General features: G+C 33.7%; 1 protein-coding gene across 1 annotated transcript in view; it reads left to right on the forward strand.

Moving 5' to 3' along the window:
- The window catches only part of CEP350 (centrosomal protein 350), a 187389-nt gene that overhangs the window by 112411 nt on the left and 47321 nt on the right, over positions 1-27657 (forward strand). The window contains exons 22-27 of the mRNA XM_044673549.1: positions 694-857; positions 2410-2606; positions 7745-7929; positions 11910-11997; positions 14232-14378; positions 18260-18417. Coding sequence (XP_044529484.1) covers positions 694-857; positions 2410-2606; positions 7745-7929; positions 11910-11997; positions 14232-14378; positions 18260-18417 — 939 coding nt within the window. The remainder of the gene's footprint in view (positions 1-693; positions 858-2409; positions 2607-7744; positions 7930-11909; positions 11998-14231; positions 14379-18259; positions 18418-27657) is intronic.

Raw genomic sequence — 27657 nt, forward strand, 5'->3', positions numbered from 1 at the left:
CCCATTGCCCACCCTTACCACTCTTCTGCCTTGGAGCCAATGCACAGTATTGACTCCATGACGGAAGGTAAGGGTTTATTAAAAAAAACAAAAACAAAAACAAAAAACAAAAAAACATTGCAATTATTTAAACTTGGGTAATGAACATTTGCTAAAATGGGATCTGTGTGAGTGAAAAGTAGGGAATGAATATGAAATTAAATCAGGCAACACTTGTATGTTAAGCACCTACAATGTCCCAGGACCAACCATGATGGTAGAAAAACTATTATGGGAATGATTTTTCCTAATATTTGAAAAAGTTATTAAACATGGGTTATTTCCTTGCTTACTATCTTAATGAGAAATCATTTCTTTTCTTCCCACCCCCTCTGAATCTTTATCCTCCACAACCATTTGATTTCTGGAAAATAGGACCAGTTTTCATTTTTTTGTATCTTTTTTTTGTATATTTTGTATTGTGTAGAGTACACAGTAGGTGCTAAATAAATTGCTGTTGAATTTCATTGGCTGACTTACACAAGTTCCTTTCTGGCTGATGGGGTGGGGGGGAGAAGTGTAACTTTTGAAATTTGTTATTTTGCATTTTTCTTCATTTTATACTTTCAGAAGTCAGGCTCATCATTTAATTAACTTGCATCTTATTTGTTTGTTTACTTATTAATTTTGCTGTTATAAAAATCCATGGAACAGAAGCAGTAATAGCCACCAAGAAAGCCCTTCAGTTCTCTTGTCTAAGGAAAATGAGAAGAAACCTGCCTCTGAAAAAATAGAGAGTCCTATTGAAGAACAAGTTCATACTGCTGTGGATGATTCCCTGCAGAGTGATAGCATTCCATCATTGCCTGATGAGAAAGGTAGCTCTCATTTGTATGTAACCACTAAATCTTTCAGTCCCTTTTTAACCTGAACCTTTTTTAACCCTTTGGAGATAGTCTCAGCCATTGTTTTCATTTTCACTTGAATGTGTTACCTCATTTGGTTGGAATTTGGGGCAGATAGGAAGCATATCATTATTTTCATCCAATATTGGCGGGATACAGCCAATTCATTTTATCTAAAAAGAAACTAAGGTGACATTATATTAAATATCTAGCTGTTTATCTCACAGTTGTGTATTATTGGTCAAGGTAGGGCAGGTATTGGGAGACTATATGGATAGTCAATATCATCAAAGATTACTTTATAATTCTGTTTTTAAAATAATAAAATCATATTACATTTTCTTTCCTAGCATTAGTTGTCAAAATAGCCAGTGACTAAATTTAAATTACTTCTATTTGTGCTAAAATAATTAGAATACTTTACAATCTAAAAATTTAAAAAAAATAAAAAATTAGATTAATTTTCCACTGATCCTTAACAATGACACATCAAATTTGAGAAATCTTTAATAGAGAATAGTGATAACTAAGAAAACTGAGACAAAGTAGTAGCTTCTAGAATTCACTTGGAATGTTAATACCCTATATTCCATAACTATATTCTTGTTAAATCAGTTCACAAAAGCAGCATTTGTATATGATAATCTAGGGAATACCAAATGACACTACAGTACATTTTTCTTGCACTTTATTTCTGAATCAGTGTAGAATTCAAGTAATATAAATATAAAGCCTACATGTCAAGTTATTCTTGTTGATCTAGTTTAACCAGAAGAGAAATTTGTAATGGAATAGGTGATAACAAATCTTGAATTTGCATAATTAAAATTGTCATGAGTAGGGGAATTCTATTTTAATTCCTTTAATTCCTTAAAGAATGTGAAATTAAAATGGGAATGTAGAAAACATATAAATGTTACTGATCCTTTTTCATTAGGATTTTCATTAGGATTCATCAATCATTTATTGCTGTAAGAATTTATTAAAGGATTATATATGGAACTAATATGTGACTTGCATTTTACTTCATAGTGATTTTAAGAGTATGGTATGCCATAATCACCTCTATCATTTCATGTGATTTTTAATATAACCCTTTTGGAGAGGCATTACAAGTATCATTATCCTCATTTTTCAGATGAGGAAATTAAAATCCTGAGAGATGTGTAACTTCAGTGAGTGTCTGGAATAAGGAAAGAGTACTAGATGTGTTCTTTTATAGGGTCTGGCATTGACTTGTATAACCTTGGGTAAATTGCTTTTCCCAATTTCAGTTTTCTTGTATGCTAAGAGATTTAAATTGTTCTAGATTATCTTAAATCTAGATGATCTTTTCATTTATAAAAATTCAGTGATCTTTAATGTGCCTGAGACCACACAAGAATAAGTGTTGTGCCTTTCATTAATAACTGATGATCAGTCCATAAAGAAGCTAAATGTTTTAAGGCCTCAAGGACAAGTTAAAGACCTACTAAAAACTAAGTAGTACAATAGTAAAACTACTTTTTCCTTTGTCTTCTTTTAGACTCAACTTCTGTTGCAACTGAGTATTCTCTCAAATTTGATGAGTCCATGACAGAAGATGAAATAGAAGAAAAATCTTTTAGGTCTTTACTACCCTCAGAGAGTCATCGTCGATTTAATATGGAAAAGAAAAGGGGTCATCGTGATGATTCTGATGAGGAAGCTTCCCCAGAAAAAACTGCTCTGTCTCCCGTCAAGGTAAATTGCTTTTTATCTCTGTGTTCTTCATAGTTAAATGTTTTGGTGATCTTTTTCAAAGGATGAATTGTTCACCTTGATAGGCTCAAAAGAGAGTTTACATATATAGGAACATTCATGAGTGCCTAAATTGATTTAACTACTATTCAGAAAAAAATATTAATTTAATAGAAGTGCCTGATTCATATTGGTCAAAAGCTGTAACAAAAATATTTCAAAGACCACATCCACCAAATTAAAAAAAAATGTCTTTTTTTTTTCTATTTCTGTTCAGTTCTCTAAACTAAGATTCATATTCCTGTGATTGTCAGCATCTACATTTAAGAGATATTTTGGTCATTAAAAAAGTAACTGGTATTTATGGGCCTTTTGAAGTGTTTGGTCCAAAACGATGCTGAGAAGAGTAAGCAGCATGAACATTAGAACCCTAAGTGGCATCCTGTCGCATGTTGTGCTCTGTTTGTATTCTAGGCTGTTATTTAACTAGGGCTACTAAAGTACATGGTGGCTGTTCAAGATAAATAAACCTTTATATATTAGTCATATACCAAACATTTATTAAGTACCTACTGTACCTACTATATGCCAAACACAACAGTTTTGTCTTAAGTTGAAATTTCATAAATTGAATTATAATATAAAATGCAGAAGATCACAATTAAAGATAATCCCATAAGATAATTCAAAGTGAATAATTGCCACATAATTTATATTGTTTATAAATCTACATTATTATATGCAGGTAGTCCTCAATATATCATATATTCCAGAAGTCTGGGACTTGGCATGCATTTTCCCTTAGAAAAAATGAGATTTAGGTTTCCATACAAAGGTAGCCATACAAAATCCTGTGTAATCCATATGTTGCTAAATTGTAGTTCTAAGAGTAAAATTTCTGAACCCAGTTCCTACCAGAGACTCTAAGCTCTGACTTCTTCCTGGGACTTATACTAAAGGAAGAAGAAAAAAGAGTTCTAGTAGCTGGGGAGTTATAGTGGCTAGAGAAGGCTCAGATGATAAAGAAGTCAAAAAGAAGCCAAAGAAAAGAGCAGGCATTTAAATGCATGTGGTGTTTAGGGTAGGTAGGTGGCTCAGTGGATAGAGAACCAAGTCCGGAGGCAGGTGGTCTTGAGTTCAGATTTGGCTTCAGACATTTCCTGGCTATGTGACCTTAGGCAAGTCACTTACCCCAATTGTCTAGCCTTTACTACTTTTCTGCCTTAAAGACAGAAAGTAAGGGTTTAAAAAGAAAATGTATGTGGCATTTATAAGTAGAAGACTGCTTAAATCAAATTTGCTTAAAAAACAGGGTTCACCTATGGTATGAAATGTGTAAACAAAAATGGAAACTATGGATTATCAAAATTTATTGTTATTTTATATAATACTATGTGTTCAGTTCAAAGAGCATTTATTGAATTTCCACTATGTACCTGACCCTGTACAAGGTATTGAAGATAGAAAAACAAAAATGAAAACCAAAGAAATGACATGCATACCTAGATAAGTAAACAGAAAACATATGCAAAGTGATTTTGATCGAGACAGAGCAAGAATGAGAAACTGCTAACAATGTAAGGAGAGAGCGAGAGCGAGAGCGAGAGCGAGAGAGAGAGAGAGAGAAAGGCCTCATAGCAGTGTGATTAGTAATAATTCTACAAATCTGCCAGATCTTTAATTGAGTTTAATATTTTATATCATTTCTTCATATGTTATGGAACAAAAGACTTAGAACTTTACAAAGTTAATTTAATTACAAATTTAGTTGAATCTTCTGGCTTAGTCCTCTCACCATAAAGCACTAAACCATCCTTCATTTTTCCCTAATGATCAGTTTGTTTAAATGAGAAAATCTATAAAATAACACACATCCCTTTCTCTTTCTGTCTCATTGAAATTGCCCACCCCCCTAATGGCCAGAAAAGCTTCCTTCAATATGTTGTAAGGTGCTACATCATACACAAACCCCTTCCTTATGCTTCTTAGTATTGACATTCTCTCTTTTGAAATTTCTTTGTGTTTTCAATGTATTTTTTATTTAATTGTGAACATATTGTATGTCTTGGTAGAATGTGAGTGTCCTGAGTGAGAAACAGAGGGAAAGCCAGGTGTTTGTAACATAGAGTGCCAGAGTGGGAGCTGGAATGAAGAACTGAATCCAGTGAAGCTGGAAAGAGAGATTGGGGCCAGGTTGTGTCGGACTTTTAAAACTAAAGAAGGGTATTTGGGTTTTATCTAGAGGCAATAGGAAGCCACTGGATTTAGTTGAATAAGAATGTCATTTGGTCAGTTCACTTAAGGAAAATTCCTTTGGCAGCAGTGGAGACTATGTATTAGAATGAAGGGAGTCTTAAAACTGAGAGACCTGGGGGATTAGGGGGAATTGGGGGAGAGGGAAAGAACATGAAATATGTAATTAGGAGAAAATGTTCAAAATAAAAAAAATAATTTAAAAAAAAAAAAGACTGAGACACCCTCTAGTAGGCTGTTGTAGTTTTTAGGCTAGCTAGAGGTGATAAAGACCTAAACCAAGGAAGTAGCTATGTCAGGAAGAGAAGGGCTATATGAGAGATGTAGTAGATGTTAAGAGAGGAATCTTCAGTAGTTTTTTTCTACAGAGAGTTTGTACTTTGTCCTAAAGCAACTCTGCTTTCTTTTTGTAGAAAGATGAAGTTGGTGCTGCTTCCCTGGAGTTTAATATGCAAGCAGAAAAATAAGTGGGGAAAAGAGGCAGGAGTGTTGGATCCTATAGAATATTGCATCTCAGTGCCCGAGTTGTAGTAGAATAACAAAAAATGTCCGGGGTGGGGGGTGGGGGGTATAGTAAAAGTGATAGTTGCTATCTCTGATAAGCTTCTCTTCAACTACAAAAAATTCAAGCTTAATTTCCTATGTTTGTCATAATTGTCTTGTACTATTTGGTTCCCTTGGATACCTTATTTTTTACATAGCAAAATTTCTTTAAAAGAAAACTTTCTACCCCCATCTCATGCCCCATCAGTATTTTAACATGATAATTTTGTATAATTAGTTTTTATTACATATATACATAAATATGTATATTTTTCCCAAGAGATCTAATTTTTAAATGTAGCCTATATTTGAATATTGTATGAAATAGAAATGGGTTTTACATTTTTTTTCTCTCCATTGAGAAGAAAAATGGATTTCCATCAGTCCATCTATAATTCTCTCACTTTTCTGTCCCTTTTGTGATCAATGGTTTCCATTTATTTTCAAGATGGCTCTGTATTTGTATAAATTTATGCCCAGTTTCCCATATGGGGATGAATGAAATCCATGACTTTGTTATCATTAGCACTCACAACAAGGGAAGATGAAGGACCTAAATTAGATGGCCTCAATTTTCTCAGTAAAATAGGCCAAGTCATTACCTATATAAAATGCTTTTGCAAAAGTTGAAGCACCATATTTCAATACTAGCTATCATCATCATTATTAATATAACTAAGAGACAAATAGGAGAATAATATTAGTTCAAAGGCAAAAGACAAGACTTGGACTATCTGATGATGGGGAGAGTATGATAGTCAATCAGGTAAGAATGGAATTTTTTGCATTTAATGTTAGGAAGTATGAATTTGTCATGAACCCAAGTAATATTGTTGTATGAGTCTTCAGTGGCATTTAGCAGCACAGGATCAAAGAATGTGTCTATTGGACTGACTTGGGATTGAGGACTGGAAGTATAGGACTAGCACTAAGACATGGGGCAAATGATTTAAAGGATATCGAAAGTTCATAGTTGAATTCATTAACTATTGTATGGTTAAGACTATCAAAGAAGGAAAGTAAGACCAGAACAGGGATGATGAAATAGAACAGAGGAATTAAAGTTGAAGCGAGGACAAAGAGAATGGGTTGTTGAAACAGAGAAAGAGATGGAAAGACAGGACACTATAATTGTAGTAGAGAGAATTCAGAGTTCAATATCATGTAGGATTATGCAGTTTTGGATGATGGTGATATGGAATGTGTGACAACCCCCTTTTAAGAGTCTAGTGGTGGAATGAAAATATAGCTAATAGGAGGTAAAGAGATTGTTAAAATGAAAGGCAGGGGTGATAATCAGATTACCTGTTGAAGTTCTCAATTATGAGGGAATAGGTAGGATGAAAAGAAAACTGTGAGCCAGGTACTGAATTACCTTAGAAAGCAGGGACATTAATCTGGAGAGTGGTTAATTACAGCTGTAAAGGTCTGGTTAGAATAATATAGATGAATGAAATGAATCTTAAGTTTTCCTTAAATACCAAAAAGAAGTTAGAGATAAAAGTTGCTGCAGAGTGATATCAGAGAAGAGATCTGGAATTGGCAATGGAGAGAAGAAATATACTGATTTGTTCTTCTTGTCTAGCTAATCCTAGATAGGGAATGTAGAAAGGCTATCAAAGGAAGAAATATAGAATGAATAGAAGTTGAAAATGAAGCTGAACAGAAATTCCAGAAGGCAGAGATATTTAGATATGGGGATGAGATAGAGTAATTGCAGAAAGAAGAGGGCTGAACTGTGTGGAAATGGGAATGTAAGGAGTGGTAATAGGGGAAAAAAATGTTTTTGTCTCACAATTGAAGAATCTTATTCATAGAGATCAGCAGAACAGGAAGTGGGACTCTGCTAGCCATAGGACAGGGGAAAAACTAGTAGATTAAAGTTTCCATTCTTCTGTCTCCTTCGATAATGGAATTTAGAGTTGGGATAGCAGCATCAAATATTTGTTGAAGTGAATTAAATTCTAGTTAATAAAAATAAAAATGCAATATCTGTCTTTTTGTTTATCACATTTGAATTTTATCTATTTTGAACCTTTATTTTTGAAGACCAGTGTCCAATTAACTATATTGCTAAGCATATCTTTCATTAGCTTCAATAGTTGAATTAAATGTAATATTGCCACCTAATTGTATTGTTTGTGTGGCAGATTTTTCCTTGCAGTATTTCTTTCTAGATACTTCTTTTTTTCCAGGATATTGTCTTCTATGGTTGGTAACTCTGGATAAGTATTTAATTTATTCCTTGTAGATTACTAATGTTCTTTTATAGTTAATTTGGATCTAATAACAAATTTGTGTGGTGTTTTAGAAGGTGATAAAATGGAATAAACTCCTCATTTCAGGAACTGAGTATGCCATTCTCAGGAGGGCAAGATAGTTTCTCTAAGTTCACTATGGAAATGGTGCGCCAATACATGAAAGAAGAGGAAATGAGGGCAGCTCATCAGTCTTCATTATTACGACTCCGTGAGAAAGCCCTGAAGGAGAAAGCTAAAGCAGAGCTAGCCTGGCTAGAACACCAGAAAAAGTAAGGACATTCTAGACTGAAAAGAAATTGTTCTTCTCCTTAAAGAATGCTAGCTTTGTAATTTATAATAAAAACGTCCTTTCATTTTTATACCATTGTATGCCTAAAGAAACATGACTACTAAATAGAGAAGACACCACTTCTACAAGGTACCTTCAGTGTATTGAATTTAAGAGTAATGAAATCTAGGCTCCCCTCCTGACTCTACTATAATGTAGAAAGTCATATTGGGGGGGGGGCTTTTATTACTTTGGCCTTTTTTCCCCCCTCTTTACCTTTAAGGTTCTAAATAAGGAGTAGAAATTTTCCAATAAGATTGATTCTTTAATCTTATTTTTAAAATATTTTTAATTTAATGATAATATTAAAATGATATTTAATATTATTGATCATATTGTTATTATTGATCATAATATACCTTGTACTATGAGGGGACTACAAAGATGAATTTGAATTGGATACAGCTGATGATCCTATAGAGTTTATATGTGAGTAAATTGAAGTAAAAAGAACTATTGGGCTATTTTATGTTACTCCCATTAAAATTCTTATTTAAATATTTATGTTATAACTGAAAAAAATTTTAATGAAATTAGGATTCTATGTCCATTGTCTTGAAAGGGAACATAAAAAAAGAGAAAAGATTTTAAAATTTTTGATACTATAATCACAAGTAAATCTGAAAAGGAAGAAAAGCAGAAGACATCTAAAAAATCTTTTTGCTTATACAGGGAACTTTCCAATGAATTCAGTTGTTTAAAATAGATGGATGGGGCAGGTAGGTGGCTTAATGGATAAGGAGCCAGGCTTGGAGATGGGAGATCCTGGGTTCAAATATGGGCCCAGACACTTTCTAGCCTGTATGATGTAGGGCAAGTCATTTAATCTCAATTGCCTAGCTCTTCCCACTCTTCTACCATGGAACATATACTTAATACTGATTCTAAAACAGAAGGGAAAAGGTTATATTTAAAAATCATAATAATAAAAATAGATGGACAAAAGGACAAAATTCATGTCCAAGAATAAATAATAAGCCTAAAATGATGTCATGAAGTCTAAATCCCTGAGTGGCCTCAGACTTTACAAAACTGCTAAGGACAATAAATAAGGGCTTGGGGCCTATGTCTAGAACATAAAATAAGAAAGGAAGGGATAGACTCATTATTTCTGATTAATGATGGAATGGAAGATGACAAAAGCCAGAACTACTTAATACTTTATTCTCTTCCGTCTTTTCATCAATGAATATTGAAATAGATATAGCAAAACGTAGCTAAGTGAAATTAAGATTGAGATAGTAAGAATAACTAATTGCTTTAAAATGATATCAGATTTTCTGATTGATATAAATTACATTCCATAGTTGAAAGAACTTGCTGTTGTGATCTTTTAATTCCTTTATTTGAGAAGTCATGGAATAAGAGAAATACCAAAAGGCCAACGATTTTCAAATATTATTTTTGCCATGAGATGGCTCCTGGAAATTTTAGATGTCCAGAAATGAATTTAATCATGATCTCTAGCAAAATTCTAAAATGAATTTTTAAACAGTTTATGGATTGTTTAAAAAGGAGAGTAGCCAGGCCTAGAGACAGGAGGTCCTAGGTTCAAACCCGGCCTCAGCCACTTCCCAGCTGTGTGACCCTGGGCAAGTCACTTGACCCCCATTGCCCACCCTTACCAATCTTCCACCTATGAGACAATACACCGAAGTACAAGGGTTTAAAAAAAAAAAAAGGAGAATAGCAATCCTAATATATGTAAGCACTTTAAAAGGAAAATGGTAATTATGTAGAATTAACATGTATTTACTAAAGAAAAATTACATGAAACCAATTTTCATTTTTTATTTTTGAAAGTTTCCAGATTTGCAGACAACAGAAATACAGGAAGGGATGTTCTGTTAAAAGTTTAACAACTGAGGGGCAACTAAATAGATCAGTGAATTGAGAGCCAGGCCTGGAGATGGGAAGTCCTAGGTTTAAATCTTGCCTCAGACACTTCCTACCTGTGTGACCCTGGTCAAGTCACTTAACCCCCATTGCCTGGCCCTTACTGCTATTCTTTATTTATTTATTATATATTTTTTTTTTTGCTTTTTTTTTTTTTTAACCCTTACCTTCCATCTTGGAGTTGATATTGTGTATTGGCTCCAAGGCTGAAGAAAGGTAAGGGCTATACATAGTATTGATTCTAAGATGGAAGGTAAGGTTTAAAAAAAAAAAAGTTTAATAACTGGCTCCCTGAAGAAGGAAAAAATTATACTGTACGCAGTCTGAATTATTAACACCTTCATTCTTTTCTTAAATCTAGACAGTCAACAAAACAAACAAATAAGATTTTTACCATCTGCCTATTTCTGTAGCAGAAATGCTCTTATTGAAAATTTAACAGTGAGCTCTGTCAAGCACACCCCTGATTTATAAGCATGGTTTATGTGGAGGTATGAATAAGACATTTGACAGTCTGTCTTAGAATATCCTTGTGGATGAGATGGAGTAAAGTGAGCTGGGAGAGCATACATTTAAGAGATTTTGGTAGCTAGTTAATCAACCATATCTGAGGATTATTGATTAATGAAAATTTTATTTGTATGCTACAGGTCTCAATTTTAGACTTTGCCCTGGTCAGCACTTTTATTAGTGACTTACTTGAAAACCAGTACCTAAGATGGTAGAATTAGCATCCAAAAATCCCTCAACCAACTGGAATAATGAGCAAAATCATGGTATTAAATTTTATAGGGATAAATATGAATCACCTAGCTTCATTTAAAAAAGCGAATTTCAAGTCATATTTTAAAAAATTAGGACTTTTGGCCTAACTCAAATAATCAAATAAAGCCAATAATAGATGCAAACTAACTTTGGGGTTAGAAAATTTAGTATTATAGCAATTTATAGTAATAAGAGTATTTTATAGTGTACATATATATAAATATAAATATGTAAAATATAGTAAATTATAGTAATAGAGAAGTATAGTGTCCAAAATAAGGAAAGAAAACATACTTGTCACTGGATTTACTATGGAATGTTATATTTAGTCCTGAGCCTCACATTTTAAGTACATTGACAAATTGAGCAACAGAAGGACATTCCAACATGAGGAGTAAGTTACTGGAGAAGAGAACACATAAGGAGTGGGAGTAGGAAAGATGATCTTAATATTTGTCATATATTTGAAGTATTGTCTTTGGAAGTGGTATTAGGTTTATTCAGGATCCAGAGGCTAAAACTAGAAAAAGTGGGTCAGAATTAAAAGAAAGCAACTTTTAAAATTCAATTTAAGGAAGAACTTCCCAAGATAAGATCTCTTCAAAAATTGAAATGAACTGCTTTATGAGATTGAATTCTCTGACTTTAAGATATGATGCTCAGTTAACATCTGTTAGGTTCATCATAGAGGACTAGATTACTTTCAAAGTTTTTTCCAACTCCCAACAATTAATGATTGCATGATACTCTACCTAAACTGTATAGGAAACTAATTTTACCTCTAAGATTTTTTGTTTTTAATGTATGAATATAAATGAATTTCTTGCTCTATTTGAAATTTGAGAATGTTATGATAGATTATCCTTTACTGAAATCTTTTTCTGATGCTTTATCGTGACTCTGAGGTGACCCAGAGTTCTAGGAGCCTCTAGAAGTCAGTGTAGCTCAAGATCTGCCAAGATGAAAAAACTTTGAATTTAGAGTCAATGGATTCTTAATATCTTTTGTCAAAGGATTAAATTTGCTAAATTGAGAGTCTCACTCCTAGGAAGTTGGCTACAGGGAATCATGAAACCATTTATGTGGAGTTGCAAACTGCATCATTGAAGGATATTACTCACACTGGTGAAATCATGGGTCCTGGCTTATTGAAGAAGTATCTGACCAATAGACTTACCAAAGGAAAGAAACTCCTGAACTTGAAATGAAAATGTAGTAGATCTGTCTCACTCAAATTTGTTTGTGTATTTATATATTTAGACATCTACGAGACAAAGGAGAAGATGACAAAATGCCCCCTCTCCGGAAGAGACAGCGTGGCTTGTTATTGAAATTGCAACAGGAAAAGGTGAGAAGAAAGAAAAGCATTTCTAGAAAGAAACTTATTCTTAAGTTAAACTAGTGAATAGATTGCTATAATTTTTTTTTTACACTATGTTTTTCTTCATACTTAGCCTAGTTTTGTACTTTTATCAACAGAAGTGTGGTATAGTGTAAAGTCTTTTGGACTTAAGAAACAGGAAGATCTGGGTTTGAATCCTTCAGACACTGTGGGACCATTGGCAATTAACTTCTCTGACCCTCAGTTTCTTCATCTGAATTTTATTGATAATATTATTTGTAACACTTAATCTTACATGGTTATTGTGAGGATCAAATGAGATATTTCTGAAGTACATTGTAAACCTTAAAATTCTATATAAGTGAAAAGAAGAAAAAAAAAGAAAAGTTATGTAAGAGTTCACTGTTAGACTGCAAAGTACTAAGTAAATGTGAGCTGCTTTGTTATTACATCTAACATTTTTGCTAAAATTGGATTGTATTTGTGCCATTGCTGAGTTGCTTAGAATAACTAAGAGTAAATCAGCTTATAAGGTATACACCAGTGGTTCCCAACCTTTTTTTGGCCTACTGCCCCCTTTCCAGAAAAAATATTACTTAGCGCCCCCTGGAAATTATGAAACTATTTATTGAACTCAGAATAGAATGTAATACAAAAAAAGCGTGGCCATCACCACCCCACTGGATCACTGCAGCACCCACCAGTGGGTGGTAGCACCCACTTTGGGAATCACTGGTATACACTGTACTGACAACCTACATCAGTTTCTTGGGCTTCTAGACTTCTTTCTTTTTATATTACCATGTAGTGTACAATTTCTGATACTACCTTGTATCATGCTTATCTTTTTACATATTTCATCTCCCTACTAAGTCATGTGTGCCTGAAGGGCAGAGACTTTTTTATCTTTGTTTCCCCACTGTCTAGCACATTGTTTTACATGTAATAAATATTTATGAAATTGAATATTAATTATTTCATAATCCTAGATTGCCCTTTTATTTAGAAATCCTCAGTTTGGAGAGGTATATATTCTGATAACTTAATTTCAGTCTTCAATATTTGCAGATACATGGAGGGAGAAACTTAACTTTTTATTTTTGTTTTCTTCAAGCGGGAAACATCTATAAAATTCCAGTAATAACAGTGACTCACATTTATATAAATTTTTATAGTTAATAAACCACTTTGTTCATAACCCCATGAAATAGAGGATAATAGTGATCATAAGAATAGCACTTTTCTTTAACTACAAAAGGCCATTATTTTATCCATCTATGCAGCAGTTCATAGAATGTTAAATACAAAAAAAAATTGTAGAATATTGACTTGTATCAGAACTGTTTCTATCTGAACTCCATAAATAATGATGATAATAATAGTAATTGACTTTATAAGCACTTAAAAAAGCACTTTACATACATGACCTTTTTTTGAGACTTTCAATAAGCCTGTAAGGTTGGTACTCCTGGAGTTAAATTCTTTTATAGCGGAGGAAGTTGAGGTTCAGAAAGACTTGGTATGTCACTCATAAATGCTACTGTGCTGAAGTGTCAGGGCAGGGTGCTTTTCATTGTACCTTATTACTTATGGATTGCTAATTGCCAAAAAAATAAACCAGAATTGAGTTTTCTTATTTATAAACAATACCGTTACTAAATGGGTAGGCGCTTTATTTACTTATTTTGAGCTATTATGTTGGAGCAGCTAGGTGGGTCAGTGAATAAAGAGCCAGACTTAGATATGGGTGATCCTGGGTTCAAATGTGGCCTCAGATACTTCCTAGCTGTATGACTTTGGACAAATCACTTAACCCCTATTGCCTTAACCCTTACCACTCTTCTGCCTTGGAACTAAACCTTAGTATTGATACTAAGGCAGAAAGTAAAGGTTTAAAAAAAAGAGCTAATATGTGCATAGTATTGGTGCTTATAATAAAAAGGCAGGGAAACAAAAGTTAACTTTTCCCATAATTGAAACAGGAAAGTTGAACAAGTTGTATAAACTGTTTTTTCAATGAGAATTTAATTTGGAGATTTTTAGTCATTTCACATTAAAACTTACTGAAAAATAAGAATGATTCAAAAAAAAGAATGATTCATAATAATTTTAAGGTAGTTTATTTAAAAAAAATTTTTTTATATACTACATGATGGTCTTTTATTTGAAAAACGAAATAAGGAGTAGCTATGCCAAATTCCTTACATCTCCAGTGTATTACTAACTTTTCTCACCTGTAGGCAGAAATTAAGCGTCTTCAAGAAGCCAACAAGGCAGCACGGAAGGAAAGACAACTGATTCTTAAACAGCAAGAGGAAATAGAAAGAATTCGTCAGACCACAATTAAGCTTCAGGAGAAATTGAAGTCTGCAGGGGAAAACAAATTGGTAAATTGAAAAGATTTAAGTCAGTTTGTTTTTTTCTCTTTTAAAGTTTGCTTATATCTCTGTTATCTAAAGCCATTAATTGAATTTGTTAAGCTTCTTCTCTAATATGATACAGGAGCAGCTCTGCAAACATAGTGGATAGTCCTTAGCAGAGTACCTGGCACATAGTAGGTACTTGATGTTTATTGATTGAGTAGATAGAAAACTGGCCTGGAAGACCTGAGTTCAGGTCCCATTTTTGACATATATACAGAGTGCCCCAAAAGTTTTCATGCAGTTGTAAACCTCTTTAGAATTAAAAACTTTAAAGTTCTTTAAAAGTCTGAACTGGCACTTTTATCCTAATCAAGTCACTTAACTCTCAGGATTCTAGGAAATTATAAGACTAAATTATAAAGAAGACACAAAACTGAATTGGTGCAGACAGTTTTCTTATTTTGGAATTCTCTATGCTAGTGAAATCACTGAACCAGTTCTTACCTCTAACATGCAAGATATTTTCATTCTAATACTACAGTAAAGCAGAACAAGAAAGAAACTAACATGCGCATATATGCTCACTTTTTGATTAGTTTTCTTCTTTTTAAGATGTTTTTTCATGACAAATTTCAGTTTTGAAGGGGACAGGATAAAGACATCAGTTTTAGTAAATTTGTTTTCATTTTTAATTTACGATAACATCTAAAAGTAACCAAAAAAAGATGTCATATTTATCATTGGGAATTGGAGTGCTAATATAGGCACTGAAAAGATAATTGGAATAACAAGTAAATTTGGCCTTAGTATAAAATGAAGCAGGGAAGAGACTAATAGAGTTTTGTCAATATAACTTGTTGGTCATAATAAACATTCCTTTTTCAATAATCCAAAAGGTGATGTTCTACATAGGTGTCACAAAATCAAATTGATTATATACTTTGCAAAGGTAAAGAAGGTTCTATATAGACAGTTAAAGCTGACTGTAGCTCCGATCATGAGCTTCTTATTGCAAAATCTAGACTTAAAGAAATTAAGGAAAACTATCAGTCTGGCAGTCTGATGAAACTTTACAAGGAAAGGGAAAGAAGAAAGAGAAACTTATACCCAAATGCAGAATTTCAGGGAACTGAAATGAGAGATAAGAAGATTCTCTTAGATGAGCAATACAATGAAACAAAACAATAAAAAGATTAGGTAGAATGCTAGCTAAAATGAATTCAAGTGGACCTTACCTAACAATAAGACTAATTGGTAGTGAAGGAATTCCAGTTGAGCTTTTTAAAATTCTAAAAGCTGATGGTGTTAAAGTGCTTCACTTCATTTGCCAGAAAATTTGGAAAATTCAATAGTGGCCACTGGATTGAATGGATCAATTTATATCCTAATCCTAAAAAAGGACAATGTCAAAGAATGTTCAAATTACTGGCAAATACTGTTCAGATTACAATTGCACTGATTTTACATGCCAGGAAAGCTATACTTAAGATTCTGCAAGCTATGCTTGAGCGATAAATGAACTGAGAATTCCAGAAGTATGGGAGAGGCGCAGAGCAACTAGAGACCAAATTGCTAACATTCACTGGATTGTGGAGAAAGCAAGGAAGTTTAGAAAAACATTTATTTCTGCTTCATGGATTACACTAAAATTGACTATGTGGATCACAACAAAATGTGGCAAGTCCTCAAAGCAATGGGAGTACCAGCATCTTACCTGTATGTTGGTCAAGAAGCAATAGATAGAACCAAACATGGAACAATGGATTAGTTTAAGATTGGGAAAAGAGTACAACAAGGCCATATTTGTCACTGTATTTAACTCACATACAGAGTATACCATGCGAAATGCTAGGATGGACAAATCAAAAGCTGGAATTAAGGTTGCCAAGAGAAAAATGTTAACTATCTCACATATGCAGACAATACTGTAAGAAAATATAAGTAATGGGGTCACCAGGGATATTAAAAATCAACTATGGGGTTTGTGGGAACACTCTCTGGGATGTAAGAGAGACTATAACTGAACACTGAAGTCTTGTACAGCTACACCACTCCCAACTGAAAAAATAACAGCCAACTGTCACTCTGGCCAGAGGCCTTGAATTAACTGACAAGGTAACAAGGTGAAATTGGGATTTAATTAGAAACAACTAAAAGGAGGGATAGGAATGACTACTCTAAAATCTTAACACCTAATAACAAAACCCAAAGGGACAGGAAGGACTTATTCAACTACACTAATTTAAGCTATCTAACTAACAGGGCCCAAGGAGCTATACTGGAGTCTCTGGGTTTCTGCCTCAAACCTGGAACCTGCCAGGCTTGAGTGCAGCTAGGGCTTTTGTGGCTTTGGGATTTCTCACTGCAATCCACTGATGATGTCTGGATGCCAGGAGCTATAGTTGTCTCAGGAACCAAGTAGTAAGGGCTTCGCTTGAAGCACTGTCCTCTTTTCTTCGCTCTGTAGATCTTGTTCTTTCCTTAAATGCCACACCACACAGGATCCCAGGGGAAAACAGGATGCAAGGTGTCCTTTGCTCTGAGGTCTCCCAGGCTGGCAACAGTTTTTGCCTACCACTAATGGAGTCCACACACAGAACACAGATAGGCTTCCTCCTCCTTCATTCCAACCTGGAATTCCCAGCTCCTTCCTGCTAGGTACTTCCTAATCAATATATAATCAATACCTAATAACTAGCTAATCTAATCTTACTCATAACAATACCACTCTGATGGCAGAAAGTGAAAAAGAATTAAACCTCTTGAGACATGAAAGAAGAAAGTGTAAAAGCTGGATTGGAGCTTAACATTGAAAAAAAACTGAGATTATAGTAGCTGTTCCCATAACTTTCTGGCAAATAAGAGGGAGAAGAAATTTAAGTGTATCAGATTTTATATTCTTGGACTCAAAGATGGTGACTATAGATGGTAACTTCAGCTATGAAATTAAAATTACTTTTCCTTGGGAAGGAAAGTTGTGGCAAATCTGGATAGCATATTAAAAAGCAGAAACATCACCTTGCTGACAAATGTCTATAGAGTCAAACCTATGATTTTTCCAGTAGTAAAATATGACTCTAAGAATTGAAATATAAAGAAAGCCAAGTACCACAAAATCAACACTTTTGAATTGTCGTGCCAAAGACTTTAGAGAGACAGCAAGGAGATCAGGTCAGTCAATACTTAAAGAAATTAATTCAGAACAGTCATTGGAAGAACAAATACTGAAGCTGAAGCATTTTGACCACATAATGAGAAGACAGAACTCATTGGAAAAGACTCTGATATTGGGAAATATTGAAGACAAAAGGAGAAGGGAATGACAAAGGATGAGATAGGTAGTCAGTGTCATGGAAGCAATGAACATGAGTTTGGACAGACTTCAGGAGATAGTGGAGGATAGAAGTCTTGTGTACTATTGTCCATGGGGTCCCAAAGAGTTGGACAAAACTGAGGAGCTAAACAACAACAGTGATAAAATTGTAATAAATTATTAATGGAATAAGAGAGTCATCTAGGAATTAGAACTGATGTTAGAATTGATTGACTTTCATGCCAATACCACAAATCCTTGATTTTCTTGTCTGTAAAATAGAATATTTCTGTCTTTCCTTGCCAACAGGAATGTTTTACGGACAAATAAATATATGTAGGAAAGACAGTGTATAAAGTATTGGTAGTAATATTTTTTCTTCAAATTAGAAAGTAATATATTGAAAGAAACTGTCATGGATATTTATAGTACTTTTAAAAATCTTTAGAAGAAATTATATTTATATAGTTTTTATTATTTAGATTAAAAAATTCTCACTATTATGTTACTAAAAGTTCATTTGGAAGAGAAATGTTTAAGAATAATAATTCCAATAAAATTTTATAACATCTCATGCTTCTTTGCTTTGCAGGAGCCTCGTAGTGAAGATGAGACAAAGCAAAGTAAGGCATCTAGTCCGGCTCCAACTGACTTAGAGACTCGAAGTCCTTCCCCTGTCTCTATTTCTAGCAGTGAGACTAGCAGCATCATGCAGAAACTCAAGAAAATGCGCAGCCGAATGGATGAAAAGTAATTTGCTTTTGTAATTAAAATCTTAATAATGTAGATAGCTTAAGTACATGCAATTATTTTGTTTCATTACTACTGGTTAAGATTGTTGGGATATCTTTTTGTTAGACCCAGTCACATTTTAGCAGAATTATCACTTTAAGCTAGAAATCAATCTGCATATATGTGTCTTAATATATAAAGTCACCTGACCAGTACTAATTTAATAATACTAAGCTCAATATAACAAAATAATAAACTATCAGGTCACAGGATTCAGTTTAGTTCTAACATCAGCACTGGTCACTCATTTATACTTATTTTTCTTGTGAAACTAATTAATTCACCGTATCCCCTGAATCTTGTTTTAGTGCACCTAACTGATAGATGAGATATTATTATTGTTTTTCTTATGGGAACCTTCTACAAATTCTGTTGTTTTTACATTTGGTCGTGGCAGTGTCTCTTAGTGTCTTTCATTTAAAACTTTAAATAGAAAAACTCTCAGTTACTTTGAAACCCAAATATATTTGTGCGGGACATGAGCTCTTTGAAAATAAAGTTATAGATAGAACAGAACTGACCTTGAGACCCAATTTTATAGCTATTTACTAATTGTTTGAATGCTATAATTTGAGTTGTGAAAATAGATTAAGGGTTTAGGTTTTTTTCTCATTATGAGGATAACTGAAAATTTCCTACAATATTGAATGAATTTTCAGTTTATTTCTTGGACTCTCTTTTCATAGCCTATTTTATTTCATTTCATTTTATTTCATTTTTTAAAAATCCTTACTTTCTGTCTTAGAATCAATACTATCTATTCGTTCCAAGGCAGAAAAGCAGTAAGGGCTAGACAGTGGAGGGTTAAGTGAATTGCCCGGAGTCACACAGTTAGGAAATAGAGTCTGAGGCCATATTTGAATTTTTTGGGGGCCTGGCTCTCAATCCAGTGAGCCATCTAGCTGCCCCCCATAACCTATTAGGTATGACTAGCTTTGACCATATAAAATGAAATCTAAGTGGAAAATTGGCCTTTCAGATTTATATTCAATGTTTTGCCATTCAATTATAAACTGGAAATGCAACAGGGCAAAGTGATAAAGAGCCAGCTTTCAGTTAGGAAGACCTGGATTCAAGTCCCATCTCTGACACTTTGCTTGCTATGTGACTTTGGGCAAATCACTTAATCTCTTAGTGTCTATTGCCAGGCAATTTTCTGAGACTAAATTGCAAAGGAAGTGCTAGTTTCCATGGGTAAAGGAAATTACTGAGATTTCTGTATACTATTAAGATCCAAGGTCTAGTCCAGGGATGGTGATTCTCTTCTCCACTCCCTGCCCCCTCCTTGCTGGGTGAAGTGAGGAAAGAGTTCCATAACCTTTTTTGGAGGGTGATTGCTGTATGTAGCCTTTAAGCAGCATAGCACATTTCTTTGAAATCTTCTACACATTGGAGCCAGGTAGGTGGCTTAGTGTATTGAGAGCTAAGTCTTTGAGATGGGAGTTCCTGGGTTCAAAAGTGGCCTCAAACACTTCCTAGCTGTGTAATCTGTGGCAAGTCAGTTGCCTAACCCTTACCATTCTCTGCCTTGGAACCATTATCAGTATTGATTCTAAGGTGGAAGGTAAGGGTTGTTGGGTTGTTGTTGTTGTTCAATCTACTACCCATTGTAGAAAATGTTTTTTTCAGTTTTGAGATGAAACATCATCTCCAATTAACTTCAGATGTATCTCTTATTTGTGTTCTGATTTTCATTAAAAACAAAACAAAGAATAGTAAATCCTTTTGAAAGTTATTTTTGAAACATATAAACAAGTTATCTTCATAATACATTTTGTCAATTCATTATATCCTGATGAAGCATAGGAAAGGGAGTTTTTCTCTGTAATGGACTTCCATTATTACAATGTATCATTAAAAAGTAGACAATGTATTATGGTTATCTGTTAAAATCTTAATCCTTTTTTCTCCTTAAATTTTGTCACTAAACCTATAACACTTAGGTTCCTGGGAATGTTAAATTTGAATTTGGTAAGATTTTTTACTTGTATAAAATGAAAAACAAATTACATAGGTAAAATTAACTCATTTCTTTAATCATTAATTAATATACCAGGGCAATATGGATAAATCCTCTGTTAATCCCTAAGAATCATTTGAAATATTTATATTTTACCTTACTCAACCAAGTTAGAAGTTGCTGACAAAGAGCAAAAAAATGACATATTTGAGTTACCTTTTCTAAAAAAGCAAAATACAAATTACTTCCTGAGTTATCTAGAGTTGACTCTACATGTTTATAGGTTTGATTATCATATGTCACTTTGTTTCACATAAGCACGAACATGCTATGCATTTGTCTAAGAAATTAAAACTTAGATTAAGGCTTTTATTTTAGCTCAGATGTATTCACACTTAAATCATACTAAAGTTCCTTTGAAACATGTAATGAATATTATTGCCTTAATTCAGGAGCACAAAGGGGACTTTAGTACCTTATATTTTAGAAGAGTGGTTATAGCTCCAACAATTATTCTGACTGAGGTGGAAATCTTGAAAATCTTTTACTGGGTTGAAAGAAACAGAAAAAGAATGGGAGAGTTTGCTTCTTTTAATAGAAAAAAATTTTCAATTAACCTCTTCTAGTAGAATTAAGTCTGATAAAGACGTGAAAGAATTACTTGAATTCACAATTAAAAGCAATCTATTCCCACCCCCACCCCCCTTTTTTTTACTTTTGGAAATAGAGAGAACCTTAACGGTCATCTAAGTTTAACTCCTATATTTAAATTAAGATGAGACCCAAAGAACTTCAGTAATTTACCCAAGGTCACATAGCTAATTATAGCTAAAGTAATAATAGAAACGAAGTCTTTGATTTTTAGTACATTGTTGTTTTCTCTAATACATGTTTCCAGTAGCAATTGCATTTTTCAAGCCATTGAACAATTCCTAATGTGGTACTATGATATAATCTTACAAGTTTTAAGTGTTCATCACTTAGCTTAATATTCTAGTGAGGTAACCTAAGTCATGTTTTTATAATATTACAGAAATACTATAAAATTCAAAGTTTTTCTTTGGGTGAAAAATGTACTCCTATTAATAAGCCAAGTAATAGTTACATACATTAGCTCTTTTAAAAAATTGCATAGTTGGGGGGCTCCTAGGTAGCTCAGTGGATTGAGATCCAGGTCTAGAAATAGGAAGTCAAATCTGGCCTCAGATATTTTCTAGCTTTGTTAACCCTGGGCAAGTTACTTAACCCCCATTGCCTAGCCCTTACCATTCTTCTTATTGAAACCAATACACAGTATTGATTCTAAATCAGATGGTAAGGATTTTTTTTTAAATCAGTTAAAAGAGAAATTGGATATTAATGATGTTAAACTCACTAAGTTCCTTCACACCAAAAAAACAAAAACATAATAAAAAATTCTAATAGCATAAATTTTTGCCCCATCCTCCCTCCAATATTGTCTCATTACAGAGGTAGCAATTTGACTAACATTTTTATAAACCTCACACACTGTTGATAGTTTCGACCTTGTGTCCATGATCATTCTTTGCTTTTTTGATGTATTTTCCCTTTTCTTAAAACTATGTGGTAATACTAATGTAGTTCGGAATAGCCCAGATGATCTCCCATTTTCTTCCTAATAAACTTTATGAGGCACTTAGATGGAGCAGTAGATAGAGTACTGGACTTAAAGTCAAGAAGACTCATCTTCAAAATCTGGCTTCAGACACATACTGGATGTGTGACCCTGAACAAGTCATTAAGCCTATTTGCCTTAGTTTCCAAATGAGTTGGAGAAGGAAATGGCAAACCTCTCCCAAGATCTTTGCCAAGAAGACCCTAAATGGGGTCACAAAGAGTTTGGTGGCTGAAAAACTGCCAAACAACAACAACAAACATTATATTCCAAGTCTTCCTTCTTATACTGCCTCATTTGGTGCAAAGTCTTAGCTGCTGCTATCTAGAAAATACTTGGGAAAGAAACTTCACTAATTGGTTCTTAGAAAAAAGTCTTAAAGCTCATATCCATGCCATACACAGCTTTGAAAGTCAGTGGAATGAGTTTGAAACCCTATACAATAGGAAAATTTATGAGGAAAAGAGTATCAGCTTAGACTTACTCAAATGTTTTGAAGGGATATGGATCATCCTCATGAAATTCTAAGAAGGCAAGGCAATTCTTAAAATATGTTGGTTATTATTATTCATTCTAACTAATAATTGTAATAGCTGCTTATAGTAATATACCAAATAGATGAATATTGCCCTTTATAGTTGTAAAGCATTCATCCATTATCTCTTTCAATCCTTTATAACACTTTTGTGACTTTGAGATTCAGTGAAGCCCTTCAGCTTTCTTTAGTGCCATGTGGCTTCTAAATACCAAAACTAGAACTTGAACTAAGTTATGATGACGCCATTTCCAAATTTCTTAGATTCAACTGTACCATGCTGTTTATTATAACTAGACTATTTTAGGTAAGTCAGATATGTTTTATATTAGATTTTGTGTTTTTTTATGTACTATTTGGATATTACATAAGCATTTCCAATGTCTAATGTACATGTATTTAAAATACATATTTTTGGGGCAGCTAGATGGCTCATTGGTCAGAGAGTCAGGACTTAGAGACAGGAGGTACTGGGTTCAGTGCTGGCCTCAAAAACTTCTTAGTTGTGTGACCCTGAGCAAGTCATTTAATCTTAGATGTTTTAACTCTTACCACTCTTCTACCTTGGAATCAGTACTTAATATTGATTCTAAGGGCAAGGGTTTTAAATAAATAAATAAAATGCATATGTTTTAAAATAAAACTACATTTACTAGTACATTGAGGTTGTTTTATGTAGTATATGGTAAAGTTTTGCTCCATTTTATGGGGCAAACATAATTTTTCTATTTTTAAATTATAGTGGTTTATAGGTGGTTTGCTTTTATTTTGTGTCATATTGCTATATCCGTGTTTTATTTTAGTCCTATTTAAGAATTCATTTCTTAAATTATAGAATTGTTCTTCTGGGAAGTCACAGAATCTTAAGAGTTGTAAACTTAGAGCTTACTACATAGAACTACCACAACACATTGTCATCTAGCCCCTGTTTAAAGTCTTCTAATGAAAAAGTGGTCACTACTTTTGTTGTTGTTGTTGTTTTCAAACATTTATTAATATTCATTTTTAACATGGTTACATGATTCATGCTCCTCCTTTCCCCTTCGCCCCCCGCACTCCCCCCACCCATGGCCGATGCACATTTCCACTAGTTTTGTCATGTGTCCTTGATCAAGACCAATTTCCAAATTGTTGGTAGTTGCATTGGTGTGGTTTAAAAGCTCCTATTGATTTTTTTTTTAAATCCTTAACTTCTGTGTATTGACTTATAGGTGGAAGAGTGGTAAGGGTAGGCAATGGGGGTCAAGTGACTTGCCCAGGGTCACACAGCTGGGAAGTGTCTGAGGCTGGATTTGAACCGAGGACCTCCCGTCTCTAGGCCTGGCTCTCAATCCACTGAGCTACCCAGCTGCCCCCATGGTCACTACTTTTTAAATCAGCCCATGACATCATTAGACCATTCCAATTAAAGAATTGTTCTTTAGGTTGTGCTAAAATTTGCATCCCTGTTACTTAACTTTTTGTATTTCTCTACTTTCTGAAGTTTATTTATAATACAATTTCTTGGAGCCCATTAAAAAAGCTGCTCTATATACTCCTATATGAAAGTTCAAAGCAATCTGGGCATAAGAATTATTTGGTAAGCCCCCTTAGTTTCACTGAGGAACTTGAAGCTCAGAAAAATAGAAGGAATCTGTCTGTGGACAGACAGCTTTTAAGTAAGAGAACCAGAGTTTCAATCTAGGTTTTCTGACTCCAGAGCTTGCACTCTTTCCACCACACCATGTTATGGACCAAGAAAAGTCCTTTTTGAATGAGAGATTTGTCAATTTAGATACACAATTGTCTTATTTAATGTGTGATACTAAGCACAATAGCAGTTATGTGACCTCAAGAGGCAAGATGCAGGATTCCAACTCTTGACTCTACAGTTTATTAGTTCCATGTAGGTAGGCTGGTTACTTTAGCTTTCAGAGCGTTGGTTTTCTTGTGTATAAAGTGAGGAGAGCATAGTGGAGGATTTCTCAGATTTTTTTCTAGCTTAAGTCCATGATTCTGTAAAGGACTTTAATCATTTGACAGCTCAACCTATATCTTCTTCATTAAAGACTTTGCATCAAGATAATATTTGTTGATCTAGAAAAGTACTAGATATTGTCAGATAGCAGATTACCAAAACTTAATAGTAATGCTAGTTAAACCCGGCTGTTACTTAGAAAACTTTGTAACACTTCAGTAATTTGTGTTTATAGAAACATAGAATGTGACAAATTGTAGTATACCAGTGGGTCCATCTAGTCTAATATTATGTTGCAAATAGAAGCCCTGCTAGAGGGCATGTTGGTCTCCTAAAACTAGTTATATTCTAACTTTTATTAGGAATAAACATTTATGACTAATCATTCACAAATTTGTCCAACCCTTTTTATATTTTTCTTGTTCTTATATTTGTTCTAACCTTATCTTGCCCAAATTTCAAAGGGTGCCTTTAATTCTGTTTAGTAAATTTCTTTTATGCAAGGCGTACCTGTTATTTTCTCATGAAATGAAATTTCCTCTTTAACCTAACTCCAGTACTCAATTTATGGTTGTGTTATCCATACACTGTTACACTGTAATTTTTTAAATTAACATATTAAATGTTTCCTTTTGCTCATTTCCAGAAAGATAGATCTGACAAGACTATCTAATCTTTAAATGAAGGAAAATTTGTTACCCTCATATGCCCTTTCTTATGAAGATAGATCAAAAGAAATGTAAATTGTGCCTTTAAGAGTTTTACTGTATACTTTCCAATGTTGTTTTGTTACTTTTTACATTAGGTCTTGCATGCATTTAGCAGTTATGCATTTAAGAGGGTGGGTGATACTTATTTTATAAAAATTTTATAAAAAGAACCTTTTGCCAAGTACAGTAGTATTGTGATAATTGGCAGAAAAAAAGAAAATTATTGTACATTCCCAAAGAATGGCAAGGAAGACACAGTGTCTGGGAACTTGGAACTTGGCAAGAATGTTTTCCCTTAAATCCCTTAGTGCAGAAAATCAAAGCAATCCAGCAAAATAATGTTCCCCAAGATATTTTGTGAGCATGGAAGGATAGAGAGAATATACTAAATTACTTGAAAGTAACATTTGAAATTATCTCTTGCATTCCTTTGTAGACTAGATGATAAATATTAAAGTACTCTGCTCTTTAAAGAGAATACAGAAAAATAAGTTGGAAAAGCCCTTTACTTCAATATCAGAGAAAGAATGCTGGATTTATACTTAGATTTTCTCACTTTTCTGGCAGTGTGTTACTTTTTCATTCCCTTTCAAGGCAGTCAAAGTTGTCTTGACATGCAAGGTGTGTGTGTGTGTGTGTGTGTGTGTGTGTGTGTGTGTGTGTGTGTGTGTGTGAACAAGAGCGTGCTCTGTCAAAGAGAATTAACAAACTGTTGCCATAGAATCCAAACCTTTACACATAGAGTGTTGTATTTGATATGCTATAAAAAAAAGAAAGAAATTAATGGTTTGGGCTTATTCTTTCTTTTGGGATTTTAACATACTAAGTTTTCTTCTTTACTTTAAACTTAACGTAACATTGTTCATTGAATGTAATATGTACAGATAACTTAATCAATTTATTCTTAACTGTAGCTTCAAACATTTTACCATGTTACATTTTTAGCACTGTTCTTAAATAGGCCCATATTCAGTAATATAGATACTTCAAGTTAAGTCTAACAAAAAGTAAGTTGATAAATATCATATCATAATATTTTTAGAAGTTTTTCCAGCTGACAAATTTTTCTTTATCATTTCATTACTTTAACATTAAGTAGTATGGTCAGGTTAACATAATTGTAGTCTATTTCACTTATTCAAGTTCAGAATGTATGATTAGTTTTTCTTGCAAAGTAGCATTGCTTATGTGTTGGGTTCAGAATCAAAACAGTTATGTTTAGAGGGCAGCTGGGTAGCTCAGTGGATTGAGAGCCAGGCCTAGAGACGTGAGGTCCTAGGTTCAAATGTGGCCTCAGATAATTCCCAGCTGTGTGACCCTGGGCAAGTCACTTGACCCCCATTGCCTACCCTTACCACTCTTCTGCTTTGGAGCCAATACACAGTATTGACTCCAAGATGGAAGATAAGGGTTTAAAAAAAAAAAAACAAACCAGTTATGTTTAATGTCCATTAAGATAAGTAAGATGACAAATCTGCAAGATCATTTGCTTAGCACCCAACCTGGTTCTCACTTTCTTATAAATAGTTAAATAAATTTACCCCCCATAACTAAAGAACAAATTACTATAGCACTCAGGATTTTCCTAGTATGAAAAAAATTTAGATAACTAAGCAGCAATCCAAGAAGTAGTGCATATTCAGAATTCATTTTTATTACATATATATTGAGTTCTTTTGGCATAGAATCCTGCAAGATTTAACTAGGTAGTCTATATGGTATCTAAGGGCATATTAAAAGTTCCTCAAACCAATCTTTTGCTTTCCCTTTCTCGTTCTTTCTGCCTCTTTGTTCTCTTGGTTTTAAATTCTTCCTCCTTATTTTGTAGACACTGCTCTCCTGTTCACTACTTCTTCTCTGTCTTTACGTCTCATCACTGGGCCTCTCTCAGTGTCTGTTTTCCCAACCTCCATCCCAAATTCCAGCTGTATATCTACAACCAGTTGGTCAGGTAACTTTGCACCTTTCTCAGTGCACTCTTTGATAGAGCATGCTCTGTTCAGTTTTTTAACATCCTAGAGCCTTGTAGGTTTCCCTTAGATTTACTCTCACTATTACCATTTTAATCTGATATGCTGTTTATTCTAAAGAAGTGGAATGGCAATTGTTTTTGTGCATTTAAATTACCTTATAACCACTATAAAGCTGTGACTCAAAATCTGAACATTTTAACCTTTTTTAGTTAGTTTTGGTATTTGTATTTAATGAGGATATTATTATAATTTTTAAACAATTCAATTTTATTAACTTTTCTTAACCTTTTGGAGCGAAGGATTATGTGATGTGCCATTTGAGTTGAAAAATTTTGCTAGCCTAAGAAGTTTAAGGTGCTTGGTACATCTCTATGCAATTGTACATCTCTGTGCAATTGTAGACAAACAAACCAAAAAAACCCAACAT

The sequence above is a fragment of the Gracilinanus agilis genome, chromosome 4 (assembly GCF_016433145.1).
Source record: "Gracilinanus agilis isolate LMUSP501 chromosome 4, AgileGrace, whole genome shotgun sequence".
Lineage (NCBI taxonomy): Eukaryota > Metazoa > Chordata > Mammalia > Didelphimorphia > Didelphidae > Gracilinanus > Gracilinanus agilis.